The 23,808-nt window shown below is 40.6% G+C and overlaps 1 protein-coding gene across 2 annotated transcripts in view; it reads left to right on the top strand.

The window, feature by feature from the left end:
* Positions 1–23,808, top strand: part of ARID1B (AT-rich interaction domain 1B) — a 338,897-nt gene that overhangs the window by 247,232 nt on the left and 67,857 nt on the right. For both annotated transcript variants that reach the window (XM_059829656.1, XM_059829664.1), the window contains 2 exons: positions 5,496–5,585; positions 21,926–22,105. In XM_059829656.1, the coding sequence (XP_059685639.1) occupies positions 5,496–5,585; positions 21,926–22,105 (270 nt within the window). The remainder of the gene's footprint in view (positions 1–5,495; positions 5,586–21,925; positions 22,106–23,808) is intronic.

A 23,808-nucleotide genomic window follows, 5' to 3' on the forward strand; every position in this document is an offset into this window, starting at 1 on the left:
AGTTGATAATCTTCATGTTTACAGATGCTTTGTGTTGCTGCAGCAGGACAGATCAGCCGCTTGCAGTCTTGCTTTCAGCAAGCCCCACAGCCAGCCATCGAAAGCATCCCAAGGTGGGAGGGCTCCGGGCTTCGTCCTGAGCTCCTGGGTCCTGGGAGAGGTGGTAATTGTCTCAGTGAGCACGCGGCAGTGGCTTACCAGCACTGCTGTTGCTAGCAAGGGCTTATTAGCTGCAGCGTGGTGCTGAGCAGAGCCAGAAGTCTTGGTTTGAGCGCACGTGACTCTTGTGTATCCCCCCCCGAGTGGTGCAGCGGGGCCATGCTGCTGTTTCTGAAAGAGTCCTCATGTCACTGACCTTTTTAAAGCATCTGTGCTCAGTTTACCATATAGATAACGAGGAAGGTTTTAATATTTCGCGCATCTTAATTTGGGGGGATATGCAAGCAACCCTTGCTTTTTGCTCGGATGAGTAAGTCATTTTTAAAAAATACTGTTGATACAACAGGAAGCTTAGCTACAATGCATAAATTGAGGAAGAAAATAATCTTTATTCTTAAGGGGTCATAGTCTTTGTAAGATGAAAGAGGTAACAGAAACCACATGACCAGTTTCCCTTTATGCTACCCATAGAAAAGTTTCTTTCCTTTGAGGTCATTTGCACCTTGCTTCCAATTTTCTGAAAAGCTCATTTAAAACAATCCCATAGAGAAGCCTATTTATGATCTTTCATTTCTCATGTAGGGATCCAAGACCCAGAATGTCTCTTCCGGTCTGTGAGCCTTTACTGTCACATCAACTGTGTGATATAATCCCGTTATTTTATCAGATTTCATCTTAATCACTAGGTTTCCTGGACCTCATTATTCCTAAAAGGAGGTTGTTTCAAATTCCGTTAATGGTTTGGTTATCATCCTAAATATCGTGCTCTTTTTCCTCCCTGATATTTAGCCACAAATATATTTTTAAAAAGAAGTCACAAAATCACAGCTTTAGTTTTTGCCGTGCTAAAAATACTCGCTCTTTCAGCCTCCCGTCACGTCCTGCTGGTAGCTGTTCTTGGTTCCCATTCCGGTTAGCATTAGGCTTTCTGGTTTTGTCTGTCTGAAGGCTCACCAGTGACACATCAGCAATGGCGTTACGTTTCCCTTCCTCTACTGGAAACAATTCTCCTAATTCATCCTAATAACAAATGTGTTGGTTCAGGGCGACATCAAATGGTTAGTTATAACCATTTGTAGGTCAACACATATGGTCAGATTTTCCTTCCTTTTCTTCTCCCATTTCTAACTGATAACACTACAGCTCTTCAGTTAGAAAAGGCCTATTCTGGTCTGTGAGTATTAATGTTTGCATTTTTGTTACTCCAACCCAAAAGGTGGTCCAGTTTTTTAGATAATCTTTTGATCATCTTCTGTATTGACTAAGATTCCTGACTTTGTAATCAGCCAATGTCATTAATCCAGTCCTAGCTCTGAATTCCTAATTAGATTGAGAATTGTCCGAAAGACAACCCACAGGATCTTTAACTTTGCCTTTCCTGCAGCCTCATGTTCCCCTTTCAACACAGGCTGTGATCAGTCCCCCGCCCTCCTGTTTCCCAGTTCCTCATACATCTTAAAATTCTTATGCTGATATCCCTCCTTCCCTCCTTAACTAGTGATTTCCCAGGGGGAACCTGTTATCACTTATGTCTTGATTCCATTGTTCAGGCACAGTTCTGTGAGGTATTGTCCAACTGATACAGGGTACCACTGCTGAGCATCCTCCAGTGTCGTTACAGTGATGGGAGCAGAGAGCCCTCAGCATGTTTCAAAACATTACTGATATGAGCCGTAATTCATTGTAAGGACTGCTCCTCAGCAGGATATCAAAGGTCTGCTGTTTCTTGCTACGTTGACTCTAAGGAATTTACTTTTTACACTTCAACTGCAGATTTCATGGTTGTAGTCATAATGCAGTTGCCATTTAGTACTTTTCTCAATCCATCTTTTCCAAAGGTGCAGTGCAGTCTCTCCTGACAATTTCAAGCATAGATTTTTCAAAGTCTTGTGCAAAATGTTTAAAAGCATTTCTAACATAATTTAAAAAATAGAAAACCAGCTTACAACTGTGCTATTAAGCACTTTTAAGTTCTCTCACTTCTTCAACTGACTTTTTTTTTTTTTTTTTTTTAAATAGCAGACATGGTATCAAGTAGGCTGCTGGTTTGGGTAATTTTAACAACTAATTTTACAAAATAGCAATACAAATTTGAATGCTATTTTGCTCCTCTGTTAAGTCTAGGTGAAAGAACTAGTGTGGGACCATCTATCCTTTTAACATGCATTATTGTATTTGCTGTGATTCTGCATAATAAACATATTTTGAAACATCCATAGTATTCACTTTGCATAAGTTTTGGCAGGTGGAGTATCTCACCAATGTGGCGACAATACTATACAAAACATAGGAAAAGGTCATCCCTGTTTAAACTTCCATCTTGTGTATCATTGGGTCAAAGGAGGCAGTAGTCTGTAAGTGAAAAAAATTGTTGGGGTTTTTTTCCTCTCTTAAACAGCTGTAGAATTAACGTTTAAAAAGAAAAGAGGTTGTTTTTCTTTCTTAGAAGTTTTCCTTCCCTAATAAAATACAAAAGTCTGTTCATGTATTATTTAAAGTGTCTTCCAAGAATCCCAGCTACAATACTGGTTGAAAGAGAAGGATTAATACCATTTAAAGGAAAGAAATGGAAAATCTTTAAGGTCATTTCTTTTCATGACAAACTTAAAAAGCATGGCAGACAGGATCTTCAAAGGTTTTTAAAGTCCTGTCGTCAGCTCCCAATCAATAGGAGTTAGCTACCCAAATTAAGAGTTCGGCTCAAGTCTTCAAAGGTATTTGGGTGTTTAACCTCCTTTTACCTTTCAGGTCACTTCTAAGGATAAAATGGCAGTTCAGCTGAGAACGTTTTGGTGCGATACTTTCATGTCCAGCACCTGGATAATTTGTAGCATCTACTGATAATTATCATAATGGTCACTTCTCTTCCAAGTTTGTTACTTGTTAGACTATGTGTAGGGTTGCTCTTGTTTACAAAATTGTTTTCCTTTGTGAAACAAAAATTTTGCTTTCAAGTTTTTTTAATACAGAAAAAAATCAGAAGTAAACTTAAAAAAGTGAACTAATAAAATAGTGTTACTGTTTGCAGAGGCTGATAACTTCAGTGAATTTACAAAACCCCTGAGTCTGTATTCCCTAAGGATGCAGATGAAAACAATTTCTTTGTAACATGTCCTACATGCACTGTTCTAGACTTTGACTTTCCCGGTCCGTGCTTGCACATCTGCCTGTGCAGGATAAGGCTCCCGCCACGTAACTGAAGTTACTATCAATGTAAAAAATTAAAGACCGTGTATAACTGGACTCAAAAAATGTTGCCTAGCATAGATCTTCCATGCACTGTTAATGTCTCTCAGAGTTTGCCAAGCCTCCACCTAAAGGGGGATCCCACTGGGAGCTGTGTGGTGCAGTCAGGACTACCCCTGCATGTATTACTGGTTTTTTTTTAAGTATTTGCGAAAATCTTAGATGGTTCAGATCTACTTGAAGTATTCGGTCTGATAGCGGTGCCTCGGGCATACACATTCCATGTTCACATGGAATTGCTGTTTGTTTACAGTCTTGAGTCACTGAATCCTTCCTGTCAAGCAGAAAGCGTTCATTATAATGCAGGCACTTACCGTCTCCACAGCCCACTCTTGAGTGACATCAAAACATAAGCCGGAATATGGTTGTCATATGCCTTAGAGTTCGTGAATGGGCCATGGATCCCAAAGCCGCGGGCGCCGAGTGGTGCGTTTGGCCTTCTGGAGGAGCAATTCTGCCGCTAGTCCAGCATTTGCATCTCTGAGACAGTTGTCACAGCTGCTGCCCATAATGTTGTCTGTCATGTTTTTTAGTGCAAATGCACCTCATCTGAATAGCTAGGCAGTGGTTACACTCCACATTTTATGGATTTTCTTTTTGTTCTTTATCTGTCTGGCCTTTCTTTAGAGTTGGTGCTGAGAGCCAGTTGCTTTGAGGCAGGGTAGTGGAAGGGGGGGAGAGCAGACACGTTTGCTTTCCTGCGTTTATGTCCAACTTGGGGCCCTTCATCATCGCTCTAAAGAAAGAGCAGCTCCTGCTGCCCCCGTCGGCCCGGCTCCCAGCGCCAGGACCGGCCGCGGGATTCTCGCTCCCGCCACTGCGGAGGGGCAGCTGCTGAGCAGGAGGAAATGAGTCTCAGCAGGCACAAACCTATTGCCTGTGTTTTTATTCTTCCCATTTCTTTCAAACGGAAAACAATCTGAGCAGTTTCTGAGGATGAGGGGTATAAATCTGTCTGCTGCTATTTATACCGTGCTCGTCACTACAGTGTCTGAATGCTTAAAGTATGTATTCGCTGCCTAACCTGAGGTGGTCTTCGAGCCGCTTGGGCTGTCAAGAGCAGGCATGTCTCAGACCCGCGGCGGAGAGGGGTCCCAGGAGACATCTAAGTCCCATTCTTACTCCTGTTCAGGCTGTGGCAGGTTGGCTGTTAGGCATGAGGCTGTTGGGGTGGGTTGTGCAGTGGGAGGGTGGTAGCATGGACCTCCCTGCTTGACGTGGTGTTGAATGGTGACCCAGAGGAGTGACTTCCATCAGTGCAATGAGCACCTGCTTTACTATCCAGTAACATTGAAAGGGAACGTTTCGTGCCCTGAGCCTCACAGACAGCACTGTGAGTGCTGCTCTTCTTTGGGTGGGTAGACAGTAGTGGATAAACTGTGTGGGTGCCTTTTGAACGAGGCCATAAAAATGGGTCTGCCTGTTCTGGCTGGATAGTTTAATAAGCAAATATCTTCCCTTTGCTTTTATTTGAATAATAAGATACGCCTTTTCTGTCTGGTCTCTTTCAAACATGCTTCACTTTCACCACGTGCAGCTACATATTATTCTTTATTCCCATATTCTACATGGACAGTCAAATAATATTAAAGCCACTGATTCATTGAAATACTTTTTAAACTGTTGTTGTTAGTCATTTTTGTATTGACTGAATTTTTCATTGGTAATATTGTTGGCAGCAGTCCACGTCTGCCTGGCTGGAGGCCAGTTTAAGCTCGGCAGGATGAGCCCTATTGTTCAGCAGACTTGAATTTTGTTAAACTCTCTAACAGAAATATGTGTCAGGAGATTTGCAGCTATAAATTGGATCATGTCGGTGAGGTTGGGAACTCGCTCAATGCGAAATTGAACATTTCGCCATGCCTGTTGCTAAATATGTTTATGCATGTTTCCTCTGTGGGTTTCAAAAAAAATAAAAGGAAAAAGTAGAAAAAAAAATGTAAAAAGCTAGGCCTGTTGAGCTCTGTCTTTACGTTATACAGCTGGTACTTTCTTTGATGTTGAGTGGTTGAAAAATGCAGCAGGCTTGGTTTTGTGCATTGCAATGTTAAAAGCACGTCTATTTTCCCTTTTTTCTCTATGTGTTACAGGCAGTCAGATGCCACCGCAGCCTCCTGGCAGCCAGTCAGAATCCAGCTCCCACCCTGCCTTGAGCCAGTCACCAATGCCACAGGACCGAGGTTTGTTAGGTGTTGGGGCTTTTTTAGTTGGTGCCAAACATAGCCTTCATTTTAAGTCGTGCATTAGCAATGTGAGATTTCCTGGTATTTCTTTTCTTTTGCCGGGGAAAATAATAACAGTCCTCACTGCAAAAGGCTCAGGGGGTTTCTTTCTTTGGGGAAAGAGCAATTGAATAGCAGGTTTTACCAAAATATAACTGGAAACAAGGCTTTCTCAAAATACAGTGAATGCCCAGAGTATAAAGGCAGTTTGCTGTAAATGAATAGCAGGTTTTACCAAAATATAACTGGAAACAAGGCTTTCTCAAAATACAGTGAATGCCCAGAGTATAAAGGCAGTTTGCTGTAAATACTTGATTCATATCCTAGAGAATTAAACTTTTCATTGCCTATCTTGGAATTAGGATGTATAGAAATAGTGCTAGCTATGAGCACTGCAGTTTTGCTACTGTTCTTAAAATTCTCATCTCTTATGTCTTTGCATGGACACAATAGCTAGTCCTCTAGCCACTTCTAGAAATAAAAATATCTTAAATATAAAGGGAAATCAACTATTTAGGTCAAATGGTTCAAAGATTTGGAAATCTTGCAAGGGAAGACCTTGCAGGCAACAGCACTGTTCTAAAAGGGTGCTTCCTAGCAAGCGCTCACAAAAATAAACAGAGCAATTTTTTTTTCTTAGTGTTACCATTTATAAACTTTAAGCGCTTTTCCTTTTGCCTCCTTCCTCCCTAGCTCATGAAAGATAGTTGTCACAGCTTTGTTGTGTGGCCATATAATCAACTGCTGTAAACTGGGCAACCTGTCCATGCAGTGGTTAACATGTGCCAGCAACAAGCTTGCAAAATAGACACATGATAACTGTGATAAACATGGAGTTATTTATGAAATGGCCTTCATAAAATGTCTTGCTACTAGAAATACTCCAAGTAGCACCATATGGGGTTACCATAAATACTGGAAGTTTTCTCACAGTGAAACAAGTTGAACTCACAGAATGACAAATTTCTGGGATAGCATGCAGGAGGAGCTAAGAGGACTCACAAAGAAGACGAGACAGTCTTAATTTTTCCTATTTTTCTGTGTTGGATGTCCCCTCCTCCAGGAATGCTGATTAATGAGAACATGAAACACACAATTCCACACTCAACTAGTTTGTTTTGTTTCCTTTTCAGGTTGTTCTTTATACACAGTTGTTAGTGCAGGGACTTATTTTCCCCTTAAAAAATTTTTTAGAATAATGTACTTATTTGGTGAAAAAAAAATGGCCTTCGTACCCGATACAAATATATGATGTTTTGTGGGATAGAACGTGACAAGGCGGTGGGAATGGATCAGATTGAGGCTTTGAGACCCAAGCATCTGAGAAAGATGTGTGCATTTCCTGGCAGGACTGGATCTTAGCACGAAACGTTACACTGCCTAGCAATAATTATTTCTGCAGTGTGTGTTCCTCACCTGGCTTTGGGGGACGAGTTAGGCAGGTCTGACAGAGCTGGAAGGATCGAACCTCTCCATTGCTGCTGTAGAACAAAACTGGGAGTCATTGTATGGTCAGGGGAGGCAGAGAGGTATTCAGAAGTAAAACAGAGAAGACAGCTGCCATAACCGGGAAGTCAAACAAGTAAATAACAGTGAGAGAAATAAAATTTACAGCTTGATTTAGTCTGGTTCTTCCTCTGTGCGGGGGGGTGAGAATTGTGGGTGCGTTCTTAGAGAAAATGTATTTGGGACTGTTGCAGTGCTTGCACTCTTCACATGCAAAATCTGGTGTAATATGCATGATCCTTGTGACCCAGCTTGTACATGAAGTCCATTTGTTTCATGCAGCAGATAGGAAATTTGTAACTAGCTGGGTCATACTGATTTTGCAGAACATGTTCCCCAAAGCTTCTCTAAAGTCTGTGCTATACGTGCATAAACATGCGTGCATTCCCTTTTGCACCCTGTCATTGATTAGAGGCTCCTTTGAAATGGAAAACTTCACCTTTTAAAAAGGCTGTTACATTAGTTGATTCCTTCGCTTGCTTGAACTGGTTTCCACTGAACTTGGAAGAAAGGAAGGAGGGGGAGTGATGGGGACTCAAAGGAAAGGTGCTTGTCATTTAGTGATAAAAACCTGAGCAGAAAATCGTTGCTGCTAAGGACACCTGATCCATAGGCATCTGTTACAGTAATTTAAACTCTTGGCATACTGATACACTTTCTCCCAAAAAAAGAAAAAAAAAAAAAGGAAAATTAAAACAAAAAACCTAGAGACCCTCCATAGGATAAGGTAATGTTGTTCGGTTTAGCACTTTGTGTAACATTTCTTCCCTTGTTTAGAGAGAGAATTGAATGAACAAAAGACTACTAATCGTTTCTTGAGCAGAATCCTCTGCTCTCAGTACTTGAAAAAAATGTTATTTACCAGATACTGTGAAGCTTGATTGACAGATGGAGTCTGAGCTGTAGCACTTCTGGATGCTAAACCACTACCTTGAACCATTAAGTTTACACTTACTTATTTTATTATGAAAGTGTTTGATTATATTTTACCCTACTTTCCATGGTTACTCAGCACCCAGCTGGGATTTTTATGTTTGCCTGCCTAAGGCTATACATCCCCTGTCATACAGTGCAGCATGAAGCAGTGAGCTTATTTTTACATGTACATTCTGTGTGTGGAAGGAGGGAAGTGATAATGTAGGTATGTATGTACAGCAATAGGAATTTCTTGGGGGATTGGATTTTCTGTGTTCTCAGCTTGCTTTTTATATAGCTTATTTCATACTTTTTGTAATTAGCATAAAAATGCCTACTTTTTAAAAATAATTTGAAAATTTTTCATTTCCTGCTCAAGCTGTAGGACATTTGGACCTGGCTCAGCATAAATGGAGCGTGCTATTCTAGGCAGCCGCTTCTGTTCTTGTCCCAGAATCAATTGTTTGATGCCCTGTCAGTGAAACGTTTTCAGTTCTACCAACACGTGTTGTCTACCTAGGCAATAAGAAATTGCATGCATTTTTATGTGCATAACCTATGTCTCAGCTCACATGCCTTTGAAAGCACTGGGACTGGAAGTAAGTCCCATATACCTTAATGGACTGTCGGAGTTGGAGAGCTCTGGAGACAGAGGGAGCAGGCTGTGCAGAACTGGGGTCAGAAGTCTCTTGGGAGAAGCAGGAGTAGCCACCTCACCTACACGTGCATTTAACTGCTGCTGAATCCCAGCAATTACCATTACTTGGGGATACCACATGAAAATGTAGTCTAATTAAGCTAGTCATTGAAACTTGCTATGCTTTTGGGGGGAGAGGGGATGCCTGTTTTACTCTTTGGTTCTGATACAGCTACTCCAGATTTTTCTTTACTATGAACAAAAGTAGGAGTTTGGTTTTTCGTGTTTATTGAAGTCAAAACTTTGTATAAACTTTAGTCACATCAGCCCCCAGAGGTAGGGCAGCGGTGATAACCACAGCTGTCATAACCATTTGGCAAATAACTGAGGTACACAGTCACTTGAGTTCCCTATATTCAGCTGTACCTACTTATCTCATCTGTTTGGGTTTTGGAAGCCACACTTTGAGGATGTGCTTAGTAGACAAAACTGCTCAGTGGGTTAGAAGGTATTTGTATGGATCAAATAGAAACCCAGCATATCCAAATTGACCCCCTAAATCAGTTTCCTGAAGCTGCAGTGTGACAAAGAGGCCTTCCATCCTGGCCATCAGTGTATACTCCCACTCTTATTTTTGTCACCTAATGGAGATGTCCATCTCCGTATGTGAATACTCACCTGTGCAAACACTAATAGGAGAATATGTGTCACAATCATGTTGAAATAGGTACTTTTACCTCTGCAGAAATGAATGGTTCCTTACCTAATTTTGAAAAAGCTTAGAAAACTTACCTACTTTTAAGTAGTATTTTTCATGCTTACACAGTTGGATATGTACATGTTAGGTTTCAGCCTTATATTAAAATAGTGAATTGGGAGCTCGTGAAAACTATTGAATTTAATGGAAACAGTTAATTGATCTCACGTTATTACCCTAGCTAGCACTCTCATAATGGGGATACTTAAAGAAGCCTTATTTATTAGTGCAAATGTATATGGGTCAGAATTAATTTTTAAAAAATCTTTAATTGTTTTCCCCTTATAATTTTCACAGCGGTATGTAGTTAAATATTCATGATAATGCTGATGATATGCTAAAGGTCTGAAATAGATCTGGAGTCTCAAAATCAACACAGGTTATTTAACCCTTTTCATCTAATGCACCATTGGGGACTTGCTCAGTGAAATCCCAGAGCACTGGAATAATTAGAAGATAGTAATGAGGATTTAATTAGTCCTTGAGATATGCTGAAATAGGACCACTGAGAACTTTTCTGTTTGGACATGGATTGCAAGCAGAATTGATGCCGTTGCAGCTGCTGTGATGTGCTGGAAAATGTATTCTGTTGCTGGAGGCAGTTTTATGGCACCATTCTGTGCCTGTCAGATCTATGTGGAAAGTGCCCGGAGTAAGCACCTCCAAAATTGTTGAACAGTAGCCTTCCTCTTCTCCGTCATCTCCTCCCAGTACCTTTTTCTTTTTTCTTTTTTAATGTCATTCTTTCCGTTCTAGCTTTATTTCTTTCCTGTGCTGACATGATCCAGCTTTTGAGGATTGTTGTACAGTTGTATGGTCTATTAAAAACATATCACAGACAGGGACAGGGAATAAGAAACTGCAGGCTTGTAGGAGTACAGATGTTATACTAAGCAAAATTTGGATCTTTTTGACACAACTGCTTGTGAGCTTTATCCTCAGATCCTCAGATATTTAGTATTAGATCTTCACAGAAGTGATATTTATCAGTAGCTGCAATGTAGTGAATTTAAATAGCTTTTTTGGCAGCCAAGATGTTATCCAGCAAGAGGTAGTAACAGATGGGATGTGATCAGGCATTTTGATGTTCTCTTTGTGCTTCCCTATAAACACTAAGTAGCAACTGAATTCCTGTAACTACAATTCCCTAATTTGCCCATTAGGTTTCATATAGGTATTTTTCTCCCCTTTAACTGTTTTCTGGGCATGCTTATTTGTACGCAGTCATCACATAAATTCCACTGTCATGTATCTTCTTCTAACAAAATATAAATGTTTTTGCTTGTGTGGAAGACACAGAATACCAATCTGGTGTTTTGCACCTACAATTCCTGATCAGATTTATGGCTTAATACTGACATTTGATGATAAGAGAGTCTTTTCCCTGAAATCTATTTTCTTGTTAAAACAGAAACCAGCAGGAAAAAAATAGATCAAAGAATTCTTATTGCAACTAAAAAGATACTGTAGTTTGCTTTTAGATCTTAAAATGACTTTTTCCCTGAGAATACGTTTTTTGCTCTCATTTGGGGATTTGGGATCTATTCAGAGCACTGAGGAGCTAGAGAATAAAATGATTCTTGTCATTAAAATTCTTCTGCTTGCCATGTTAACGATGACACCACTTAAGGTTAAATCAGACTTGGTAATAAGTTTACTTGATGTAGACTGAAGTGTTTCAGGCTCTTAAAGAAAGATGCTTGAGACATGCACGGAGTGCAAAGCCACAGGTATGTTTGAGTGCCTCTTCTGCACATAGCGTTCTCCAAGTGGGTCAGTGCGGAGGAGCTGAGTTCCAGCTGGTACGCAAGAACACCGTGCCAGGCTGGGAGGAAATCTTCATGCCTAGAAAACTGGGGTTAGAAGAATTGTGCCCTCAACAGCCAGAAAAGTGCGTCATGTAAGGAGGAAGAGCAGGTTTTAGTTGAAACCGTCACGCATCTTTACAAAGACTTATTTCATTGCAAGACTAGCTCTGTAAAACATCTCTTTTCCACCTCAAGTCACATGATGAAATAGGAACATAACGGAGCTGATCTGTATGTGAAGGCAGAGCCATGCAGTAGAGCCGTGTGCTAAGCTTCTTTGGTGACTCAAAAAGTTACGTTAGTTTCTCAATTTAATGAGCACTAAGTTTATCAACAGTCTTTAAAAAGGATCAGGCCATCATTGTTTTTTACCACTGTATTTTTAATTTCATTATAAAACTGGAAGTGAAGTGCACTGGAATGTACTGTTGGTCTGATGAGCAGGTTTTTTAAATGCATACAAACTATTTTTCTTTGCTATTTTAATTGCAATAGCACCCAAGATCCCCATTTTTCTACCTGTTTGTATTGTACTACATCATGTAGCAGTGCACAGCAAAAAAGCTTACGGTATGTCTACTTTGATTAGTAATCAAGACCTTTGGCATAAAAGGTTACTGGTTTTCACTCTGAGCTGTGGGAGTGAATAGTTTTGTGTCTGTTTGTCTCTCAAGCATTGCAGGAAGACCTGCTTTTCTTGCCCGAAACTATTAGAAATTATGTTACTCTACCAAACCAGGTTAATTCTTAAAGATACCAGTTTCCATTTCAGGATGCTGGTTTCACACTGTACTTGGATTTCAAACATATACCAGCCAGTCTCAGCTTTAGGTTGATCTGTTTAGTTCTGGCCTACACTAATATAGAGTAGTATTGGCCATCTACAAGAAGAATTGAAGGAGGAAAGGGTATGATTTACATGTGATAAGCCTTGCTGGGAGTGAGCAAAACTGCAGAACTAGGATTTGAAGTAGATAATAATATCTGTACAATCAAAACCCAGAGTCAGGTCTCCCAAGTAAATTTTGTATACTAGCAGCTGGTCATTGCTTTCTTCTTGCTGGTGTTAAATCTTGTTATACTTGGGGATGAATCTTTATTTCATTTTTTAAACTAAATTGGGGATTCTCTTTTTGAAATTAGGGAGCAGAATTGAATTATTCTGAGAGAGTTTATATGGTTGCCAGCAGAGAGACTTCTCAATAGAAAAGTTTCCACTGACTTCATTAGGCAGCTGTCAGATTCCCTGCCTCTGGGCTCAGGGAGTGAGATAAGCCACAAGCAGTCACTGATGAAGAACTTGACAAAGTGACAGTCAACGTTCCTGTCACCAGGCTCGATGTAAAGTTACTGAGTACGATCCCAGTCGCTGGGACAGCTTCCCATCATGGCCTATAAACTGGGAGCCGCCTGTGGTCTGCCTGTTCAACAGCACCATCGTTTCCAGGACGCTCTGCTCCCTCAGTACCTAAGTTAACCTTTTTATGAAGCTTCTCTAAAAATAAAGAACTTCTGATGTAAAACCCTTTATGTCTTTTTAAGTTAATATATAAGACAGTGAGCTGAAATCTATATGATGTGCATATTAATAGCTAACACTGGATAGTTCTTTCCATCCCAAAGGATCCCAAAAGGCTGCAGAATAAACACTCGTCAGGGAACAGCTGCAAATCAAGGAAGGGAAGAATCAGTCAAATCGTAACTCATGGTAAAATAAGACCGAGACAAAGGCATTTTGGGACTGAGGACAACACTCTCATTTTGTATTTTTGAAAAAATATTATGATTTATTTTACACGTGTGCAAGACGGAAAAGACACGTCATACATATTTTATTCTTGTCCACAAAATCCATATATATCTCACGGTATTCAGTATATTTACTTCATGAAAAGGAAGATCTGAGTTGATCCATGGAACCTTTGAACAAGAGTCTCCAGGGAGAGTAAATTTTTCAAACCTGAAATTTAGACCATTAAGCCTGCAGGCCTTGCACATTACACGTTGAAAAATGCCATTCCTTCTTTGCTCTCCTCCGTGATTTTCATAAGTATGCATGTTATTAGGGAAACTTAGACAAATGTTGATTGTATAAAGCAGACAGACTCCTCAGGTTTTTCATGTTGCTGCTCAGATTAATTCCAGCAGCCCAAGCTACCTACTGAAATTGAGGATTTGCTTCAGGGGCAATTGGGAGGGTGGGATGGGGTGCTTTTGTACTGCAATTCACTGTTACCCTGGTTTTCCGGGCACCATAGTAAAAGCATCTTGGTAAGGCATGTTGCAGTAACAAATTATGTATAAGATGGTGGATGAGCAATGGTTTTTTGTTCTGTCTGTGCATCAACATCTCCACAAATGTCTTTCCTTCTCTGCCCTCAGTACAGCACTTAAAATTTGCATCAGAGACCATTACGCAAGGTTTGCATTAGGAAAGGTTGGATATTTCTTCCCCAGCTACCATCTGGGTAATCTGTCTGATCCTTCCCCAGATTCTAATTTATCAATGATAGAGTATATGAATTTCAAGGCTAGGCAGTAGCAGAGGGAGGTTTAGGGGTGGGAAAAATTTAAACATTATTGCGTGCTATACGTAGGACGGGTTTTGTAATATCAGAGAGAGAAGCAGAGGAGATTCAGCCAGTTAACCTAATAGCACAGCTGGTAAAACACTAGGGGGTCTGGGTTAAAACCTTAGCTAGGTCATTAGTTTCCATCTTCCCCAAAGCTATTCACGTTGTGAAGAGAAGCAGTCAGACAAATAAACAGTGAGGAGACCATAAGATAGATATTAAAGCATAATAAGAAAATACTTTAAAAAAAAAGAAAAAATCCAATCCAGCGCTGCTTCTTAAAGAGAACATTGATCCTTTTGTGAAAAGGAGAAATACCACAGTGATCTTTGCAGGAAGCCACAGTTTTGCTAAGGTGATGTTTTCCATAACTGCTATTTCACATAAGCAAAGAAACGTCCTTTGTTGAATAGGTGTGAAGAAATGTGGTGGTCATTCTGCAGATATTAGCAGATGCCAACGTGAAAATGTCCAGGTACCAAAGGGAAACCGTGTCACTGTTACTGTGGCCCAGAGAACTTCAGATGCTTTTAGTGGCACCCTGATGGACTTGGAGAAGACAACAAGGTTTTATGTGGACTGAAGAAAGAGCTCAATGTAGACATTAGGGTGGGGTTTTTTTCATGGTTAATGGGGAAACAATAAAGAACTTTCTCCTAAAAACACTTTGGGACTTTTTTTAAAAAATAGATCGTGATTGGAGAAAGAAATGAGTATTTTAAAATCTTGGGGTTTTTTAGCTTTTACATCAGTAAAAAACTTACTATCAAGAAGATTATTAGCCATCTTTTTAGAGGCTAAAGAATAAGCCTTTTAATTTCTCTGACATCAGTGGTCTCAGTACATTTTTTTTATGCTGCTACCCTTCAGTTGCCCAAGTTGCTAGTCAGCAGGAGTCTTCGCTCAGTACCAGGGATATTAGCAAAGTTCTGGTGTATTCAATACCTAAGTATTATCCATGTCAGTGCTGCTGCTTGGGACACATCTAACAGGCTCATACCAGAGCCATCCAAAGAAATTGCACTGGTGCAGTGCTGTAACTTAGCTGTGCTAAGTATGGATCAGAATCTTGTTTGCCATCTGTTTGTGAAGGTGTTTTATTTATTTGATTTATATTTTTTTTTTACCAGCCTGTTAACTGGACGGGAATATTGAGAATTAGTATTTGCATCATGTAAATGAGGTTTACACTGCAAGCTGATCTACTCACGGTCACCAACCCATCACGCTGTAGTGTATATTACTAAGTTGGATGTTCCGTGTATGACAAACGTAGGTTTCATATGTGTTGTCACCAGTCCAGCTGGGCATATTTTAGTAAGGCTAGCTTCTCGAAAGTGAGAATAAGAGCTGAGGAAAGTACATTATCTTGAATGTAAAGAGATCTTGTGCCTGCTTGCTCAAGAGGCCAGTTTTCTTATGCTACCCACGTGGTTTCACTTGATTTACTTGTGTTGTATTCTGGTACATGGGTCAAATCTTCCTCAGTTTCTTCATTGCTGTTATTTGTTTAGACTTGTATGACGTTTTTGGCTGCTTATCTTTTTTCCAGTATCTAAATCTCTCTCACTGTGTCCTTTTTAATGTATATTTTAAGTAGCGCCTTAGGAGGTACCGTGCCATTTTTTGCCAGTGACGGTAAGTAGTTTGTGGCCAGGTAGCGCTGGCCGTCCATAAGCAATGGCACAACAGTATTTTCTTAGCTCCTACAGTCTGTAAGCTGCTCACCTCCAGGTTTGACCACACCATTTGAAAATGTTTGTTCCAGTACCATTGGCAGTCTGTGCAGACAAACTGGTTGCATATTTAGGGTCCCGGTATCTCAGGCTTATGTGAGAGTAATGAATTCTTTCAATTACTAAAACACTTCATCAATGTGCGAACCTTGTTCTGTTGGACGTTTCCTCGCAGTGCTCTGAGGTGCTGACTGTGGACATGTTTAGCTGGGCAAAAACCCAGAGATGGTTCCCCAGTCCAAAGACTTCTTGAACTGTCCTAGCCATCTGAGATGGGTGGGCTAGGGAGAGTTTCAGTCAAACTGTGATCTTCCTGAGCATCCTGCCATGCTAACAGGTTGCCAAATCTTATTATATCCACTGCAGAGAATATTGTTCTTCATTTGTTTAGCTTTACCCTGCCATTTCTTTGTCTCAGTGTTGTTTACCCATGTAGCTCCCACGAGCTACGTTTGGGAGTCGCTGCTTTAGATCTGTCTCAATTCTGATGTATTCTCTGGTGAAAATCCTGAGATAGTGAATGCAACCCAAACGGCTGTCTGAGGAAGGAAAGTCTGCCAAAAACTGTGTCATGGGTCTGCAAACATTTGCTCTTTTTTCTCCAGGTTCCTGGCCAGTGCCTTGCTAACATACCAAGCATTGGAAATTTGTGTGATTCCCCACACATGCAAGTTTTTTCCTTTATAGGTAGTGGAAAATATGTCTTTTCACTTTTTTTTTTTTCTTGAGCTGATTTCTAAGTAGATAATTTTATGTTATTTTTCTCTAATATTTGATGATTACTGAATGCACCCAATCTGTTTCTGCTTTTCTCATTCCATGATTTTCAGAGTAACAAGTCTGTCTAGCCCCTTCTTTAGCCTCTGCCCTCGAACAAGGGGGACTTCCTTATTCCTTGCTCAGAAGGGTTCCTCAGTTGTTTTAGTCCCGTGCTCTGTCATTAAGCGTGCCTCTCTGGAAAGAGTGATGATAGCCTGATGTATTTATTCTTATGTAAGTTCTTGTTTACAAAGTACTGTTGCAAGTTGTATCTTTCCTCATTTTTTATTTATCAAATGTGTAATTTAAGGATCATCTGCTATCACTGTAAACTCCAAAGTTTTCCTGAGCTTAAAATGAGTAAGTGTTCCATGTGTTTTCAGGTTTAATTCATTCATGAAAATTGATGCACTACTCCTGGCTAAATCAAAAGACCTCTCATTGACCGTGGGTTAAGTGTGTGCCAGTAGACAGTTGCTGTCCATCAGCTGATATGCAATAACTTGTTACTTTGCAGTCACTTCCTTTGTGTTTGAGCTCCTGCTTTCTTGGAAAGGTTCTTTCATATTCAAGCCAAGACTTTAAAATATCAAAAGAACACATTTCAGATTTTATGGCAACACCCAGCACATTCGGTGGGTGTTTGTCATGGTTAGTGCTAAGCAGATAGTATTCAACAAATAGATAACTTTGTATTGGTCAGTGTACAAATGTAATTAAGACAACCTTAGTGCATAATTTTGTGAAGCTTTAGTTATTTACTGCTGTTTATCTGTTTTGTGTACACATATGTGTAAGGGAAAAACAAGATTTTAAATGTTTTTACAAAGGCATTATAAATGGTATTGGCTATATGATGTATATTACCAGATGTTAGTACTGTATAGGACAACAGAAGCTTCCTTTTTGTCTTTTCCTTTAACAAAGGAGCAGAAACACTTCTATCATAAGCATTACCTGGTTTATGTTTTTTCTCTGTATTTTGCTAAAAAGAAAGGAGAAAAATATGCTGCTACCTGACAATTTTTAAACCTTGTATGTATGTTCTATTTGAACATGCAAACATATTTTATTGTAGCTATGGTGTGATGACTGTTAATAGTATGCTACTGTTTCATTTAGAACTAAAAAATGAAAAGATGACTCTACAATTCAAATTGGGTTTTAATAAAGACAGCCATTCTTTAGGTACATAACTGCAGTATAAAAAGTAGCTAAAAAGCAAGAGAATATTTTTGGCAGGCTCACTTTATTCAGCTACTCCTGAAATAGCTTAGTTTGCCAAAATCCACTCAAGTGTTTTTTCGGTAAGTAATCTCTTGTTGTGATGGCAAATAAAGCATCATCTGTACCTCTTTTATCACTAATATTAAGGGAAGGGAGTAGATTTGTTCACTGATGAGCATGTTGCCATTGCACTTTTTAAAGTCTTAACTCATAGCTGTTTCCTAGCAGTTCATTTAAAAGACAAAAAAACCCCACCTTGTTGTCACAGAGGTTGACATGTCAGATGCAGTCTGGCTGTTTAATCACTCTACCACCTTTACTACAGTGCAGCTCAAATGTAATCCTACTTCCTTTCTTTACAAAAGCAAACTTTATCTTAGATCTAATTTTCTGGAAAGAAAATTTATTTCTTTTTGTATTGGTTATAAAATGAAGTTGAACACTAGGGAAAATATGTATAAATAAGGAAAAAATGAATGTATGCCAGCTGCTTCCTTTAATTTCTGATAAGATTTCTAGAATTGATGTTGTTTTCTCTTTATAATGGAAGAATGTTAACATCTTGACCATGAACCCCTTTTCTCTCTAAGACGTCTGAGCTTTCTGCAAATATTTGGAACACTTCAAACTCATGCACTGATCTCTGAACATTCACTGGGCTCTCACGGAGGTAGATGAGGATAGACTCCTCTTCATCGTAGTGGAATCCAGATCACAGTAAGGACCTGAAATTACCATCTTCTCCACGTCACAGCTATAGCTGAAATAACTCCTCTGCTTTGTGGAAGGAAGTTGAGCATGTCCTATTCTAAGGCCGTGCTTCAATGTACCATACAGACAGTGATAGAAGATAATATGCCACAGATATTTTTCCTGAATTTCAGGCTTCCTTTTCCTTAATTCTTTACCTGTCCATGCTCAAGAGAAGATAGCAAAGCCAACGTCATTTGAGAGGGATCTCACACCCTCTGGGATGATGAAGTTTATGCCTCACATCAAAAGCTGTTAGGGAGTCCGTTCTGTTCTTGTTGTGTTAATCAGCATCTCTGTAAACTAACACCAGAGCATGAGTCTGAGTAGTATCACACAGTTATCTCTGCTGTTGAATTACTGATGTGCCCCATGGCATGATTTCGACTGATGCCTGTGAGCACTCCCTGAGCCACCGCCCAGGGCATGGATGAGGCAGCACATGGGACTGTGCACAGGAGTCATATGGGTAAGACTACCAGGATTGAGTAGGAGGATTTAGCTGGATGGACACGAGCATGCCACACCACTCTCCAGGCCAGGGAATGGTCCTGGCATGTTTTATTTATGACTGTACACATAGCCATGCATCCCACTGCACAGCATCAAAAACAGATTAGGAGAAGTTTCCTGAAGAAGAGGTCATTTGAGTGGAAACATTTATTTCACTTATTACTCTAGTCCCTCCAGGAGCCCTTCTGACAACAGCAGAGCTGGCTAAAACTGATGTTCTTTCTCCATGTTCTCCATTAGACGTTAGTCCATGTTCGCCATTAGATTCAACAACCAGCAGTCCCTCTGCATCACTACTCAAAATCACTACAACCCGTACAAACGATAGCTTTTCAATGTGTCATCCATCCGTGTGGTGTTGAGAAAAGTACTGCTTGCACTAATAACTGAGCTGAAAAACCTTTATCACTAGCACAATGTTTGGAAAGTTCTGTTGTATAGATTAAAAGGCCCACGGTGAACAGAAAACCCTCACTTCTGTACTAGATACAGGAGTAACTTTACTATCTTTATAATAAAAAACTTAGTGTGACCAGTACAAAATTTTTCATTTAAATGGATCCCACAAGTGTGATATATATGGTGTATGTGTGTCAGGAATGCGAGCATTTATTTCATACAGCCATACGGTTGTATTAGATTTCTAAATTAGTTACAGCACTGTCGGCAGAAGACATAGGCTTTGTAATAAGATTTGTGCGCGGAGTGGAACTATTTTAAAAATCGAGGCGTCTGTTTCAAAATAAAGCTAAGTGGAGAAGGTCATACGAGCTTTTCTTTGCAGAAGTGTAGAGTTTTCCATCCGGTACAGTTTCCAAGCCATCATTTCGTCCTCGGTTATTTGCCGTGCCGCATGCCTGTGCGTGTGGTCCGGCTTCCTCCGGAGCGGGTGCCAAGCTCTGACTTTGCACTTCAGGTGTGATCAAATCCCTTGTCTTGGGGCTTGTACAAAGATCAGGAAAACTCTGTGCGTATTCTGCCAAACCTTGCAGTTGTTAAGAGCTGTAGCACGTTGCGGGTTGAGCCATTCGTAGTACAAAAGAACCGGGCACAAGGGGGTGTAAGATCATCTCAGCTCCCTGTTTTCCTTCTTGCGACCTGCAGCATTGAGCTTGTTGCCTCTCTGACAGGGTTTTAGTGGATGGAGAAGTATGCTATATACTCCAGAGGTTTGTGGAGGGCTCAAAAACTGTTCACATGTGTTTGGACTCACAGGCTGCTTGCTGGTACAGTACACACCACCTTTCATTTCTGCAACGTGGATACTGTCCCCTTTCTTAGAGCACTTTGTCACCAGTGTACAAACAGGGAGGCCGACCCGCAGAAAGGCGGGAGGGTTGTTCAGCCAGTGTCACCTACCCTGTCAGTAACAGCAGCACTAGGATGAGAAACTTACTCTTTCGAGTTCAGGACGTGCTTGTTGGGGCTGTGGTCCCTCCCGAGAGACCCCTGAGCCCCCAGGTCATGGGAACCGTAGCACCTCAATGTTTTCAGTTACGAGTTTGATCATGTGTCTGTATGTGGCTTCAGAAAAAATTACCTCTCTTCGTTAGTCAGGCATTGAGCGTTCGGTCTGTGTGGCGCTTGACGCTAACCAGTGGCAGGACGCACCGGCCCTTTGGGACAGTTATCCTTCTGCCACCTCTCCCTCCTCCAGTCACCCGCTTCCGTCTGTCTTCACGACCTGTCTTTGCCCCTCTCTCCCCTTTTCTCTTTTTTTCTTTTTCTGATCTTCCCTTCAGCAGCTTCCAGTTGTCCACTCGCTGTCAGGGCGCTTTGCTATTATCTTTCCTCTATTCCCTCCCTCATGTAAGGAAAGACGTAATTAATGCTGCCAGGTGAGGTGTCTCCTGGCTTTCAGCTTCACACCTCCCCACACGCACGCCACTAAAATTAACGGAGGGGAGCAAAAACAGGCACCTTGCATAAATAATGCCTCAGCTCTCTGCGGCTTCAAAGCGCGGCTGCCTGAACTAGTTGCAGGATGGGCCGAAGTGCAGACTTGCTCTTGTACGTTCACCCGCCGGGCAGCAGCACGGCGTGTCTCCTGCCTCACGGGGCACAGGGGACCTGCCAGCAGCCTCGTGGGCTGCCGGGGGCAGCAGAGCAAACGCTGCCCTTCAGTACGCTCCCGTTTTGCCTCGCAGGGACATGTAAAGATGAAATGTAATATGCAGGCAGAACAGAAAAGAAAGCGGATTTCTTCCAGAAATAAGAAAAAAACCTTGCCGTCTTCTCAGCACATCCTCTTCAACATTGAAAGCCGCATGCACAATTTCAGGGTAAAATGTTAGAAAACCAGCATCCCTGCGTAGACATTTCATGGGCAGGATTGCAGGATTTTCCCCAGTTCATGGAAACTTAAAAAACCCTGCCACAAAACCCTCTTCTCCCATTTAATAGGCTTAGTTCTGTTCCGTTATGTGAAGCTTCTAGATTTTACAGCATTTTACTAGGTCTCTTTGTGCAGCTTTTGAACCTTAAATTAAATTTGGGCTCATTAATACATTTACAAAAGGGAAAATGAGAGAATGCAATACAGGTGTGCTGGGGACAGGCCAGAAGAAGGACCTAGAACACAAATACATACCAAAACATCTTTTTTTTTCTGGCTGGTATGACTAGTCTTCACATAAAGGGAAATTTTAGCTCTGGAGAGTTTGTGGGCAATAGGCGTATTTATAGTGGATTTCTATATGCTGAAGTTATGCATTTTGGTAGCAACACATAATTTTGGAAGTTAACATACTCCCACTGTACGTCATCAGACAAATTCCCTACTACTTACTAGGTAATGCAGATAATTGCCTTTAATTTTTTTTCCTAAAGATTGTTTTAATTTTAAAATCAGCAGCCATTTGTAACTAAGCAGGACTGCCCTGTCTTTCTTTTACAAGTAAAAGTTTTTGAGCCTTGTATACAGGTTTTGGTTGTTGAGACAGCTTTGCTGACTTGGAGATGTGTTTTTTTCTGTTCATATGAACAGTAGCAGTTTTCTGGGTATCTTTAGTCTGAAAATAACTAAAGAGTGTTGGGGGTTTTTAACGTCAAAGATTTCTTAAATAAAGAACAGTTACCTGAATATTAATTTTTGCTTTGGCACTTTTTTCCCTTTAGGTTTTATGGCAGGCATACAGAGGAACCCCCAAATGTCACAGTATGGACCTCAGCAAACTGGACCTTCCATGTCACCACACCCCTCACCTGGAGGCCAAGTGCATCCTGGAATCGGTAGCTTTCAGCAGAGTAATTCAAGTGGTACTTATGGGCCTCAGATGAGCCAGTATGGACCACAAGGTAAAATGCTTGCTGGTAATACATATGATAATTTATATAAATAAATTTGTAAAAAAAAAAATATATCTATATAGTGTATGTAGCTAGGTATGTTATTTCTTAAAAACAAAAAACCCCAAAAAACCACACACACAACACCATCCCCAGAAAAATGTAAACAAGCAAATCTGTCATTCAGAGGTGAAGCTGCATCTTGTGGAAGAAGCTGCTTCTGTTATTAGCACCTTTCTCTGTATAGAAATAGTGACCTTAAATTGGGCAAGGAAATGCTGAATCTGTTGCATTGCCAGGGCCATTGTTTAGGAGCCCAAGTATGTAATCTCTGCAACGAGGCCACATTTGACCAAGCATGGAATAAGGGTCACAACACTGATCCCAAAATAGGATTTCTTTTCTTAGATGGAATCCCGAGGCCAATCTGAAATTGCGTGGTGACTGTGAGGGTTAAAGTCTTCTAACGAGCATAATGATACAGTGGCTACTGTGGGAATATAATATTGAGCTCTAATGCATACGGTTTGTGAATCTTAACTAACCTTCAGACTGAGAGAGTTCCTTTTATTTTGCTTATTTGACAGAATTGTTGGAGGACTAAAACAAAAATAGAATACACAATTTCTGTCCCTGGACAACCTTGAACTTGTCTATTATTTTGCCTTTAATGGATAACCGTTACAAAGTATGTGTCTGTTTAGGGGTTTAATGAACTTGAAGTCAAGCCACAGAATATATAAGGGGCAACATTTTCTTCAGAGGTACATAAAGAAGCTTTTCTATTTCAGCACTTCTACTATTGCTTTCTTACTTAAAATCCTCAAAAAGGACTAGAGCCAGCAATGGGAAATTCTGTAAGGGCTCAATGGCTTCCCCGTGCTACCAAGGATGGTTATTTTAGTCTCTGGAGTTTCTGAGAACTAGTTCTGCTGTTTGTTTGTAGGGAGCCTTGCTGCCCCGCGCAATGTTCCTTTTTGTTTCATCTCTGGGTCACGTTTGTTGTAGTGTTCTGAGCACAGGGCTACAAGCCAAGATTTCCCAGTTTCTAATTTTGGCTCTGCCTTTTGCACCATCTTTCAGCTTAGGCAAGTAGATTAATTTCTCTGCTTCACTTTCCTTAACTGTAAAATGGGGCTAGTATTGCCTTATAGCCATGTGCGAAGATTAATTACCTAACTCCAGTTGACTGGTGCTTTCCTTTTATTTGGAAAGCATTTTGTGTCCATAAAATGCTGTCCAAGTGCTTATTTTTATCTGCACAGTGAGCAACTAGCTTAACTGGTAAAAATCCAGTGGATTTATGATGTGCTATCCTGACTTCCAGCTGTACTGCTGCTGCTGAGATTCCGAACCATGGGAATAGTGGGTGTCAAGTGCAGTAAAACATTAGCCATCCACACTGATTGAATGGAAGGGTTTTTGTACTAAATCAATGCATTTAAGTAACACGCCGAATACTGCTTTCTTTTTTGCTTGAGTTCAGCAGTTCTTTTCCTCCCTCTGTAGATGAAAGTGCCTATGTAATGATTTTATGGGTCGCGGTCAGGAAGAAATGGCTATTAAAAAGTGAACTTGAGGGGCAGGAAGAAAATGAGCATCATTGTCATTAACAGGCCGTTTCAGAAGGGTCTGGTGAATAGTGTGATGGATGAAAAGCATGTTCTTCTGCTAGCTCTTGGAGACTACTGGTGATCCCATGCACTGGTCGT

This window comes from Gavia stellata, chromosome 2 (genome assembly GCF_030936135.1).
Source record: "Gavia stellata isolate bGavSte3 chromosome 2, bGavSte3.hap2, whole genome shotgun sequence".
NCBI classification, from domain to species: Eukaryota; Metazoa; Chordata; class Aves; order Gaviiformes; family Gaviidae; genus Gavia; species Gavia stellata.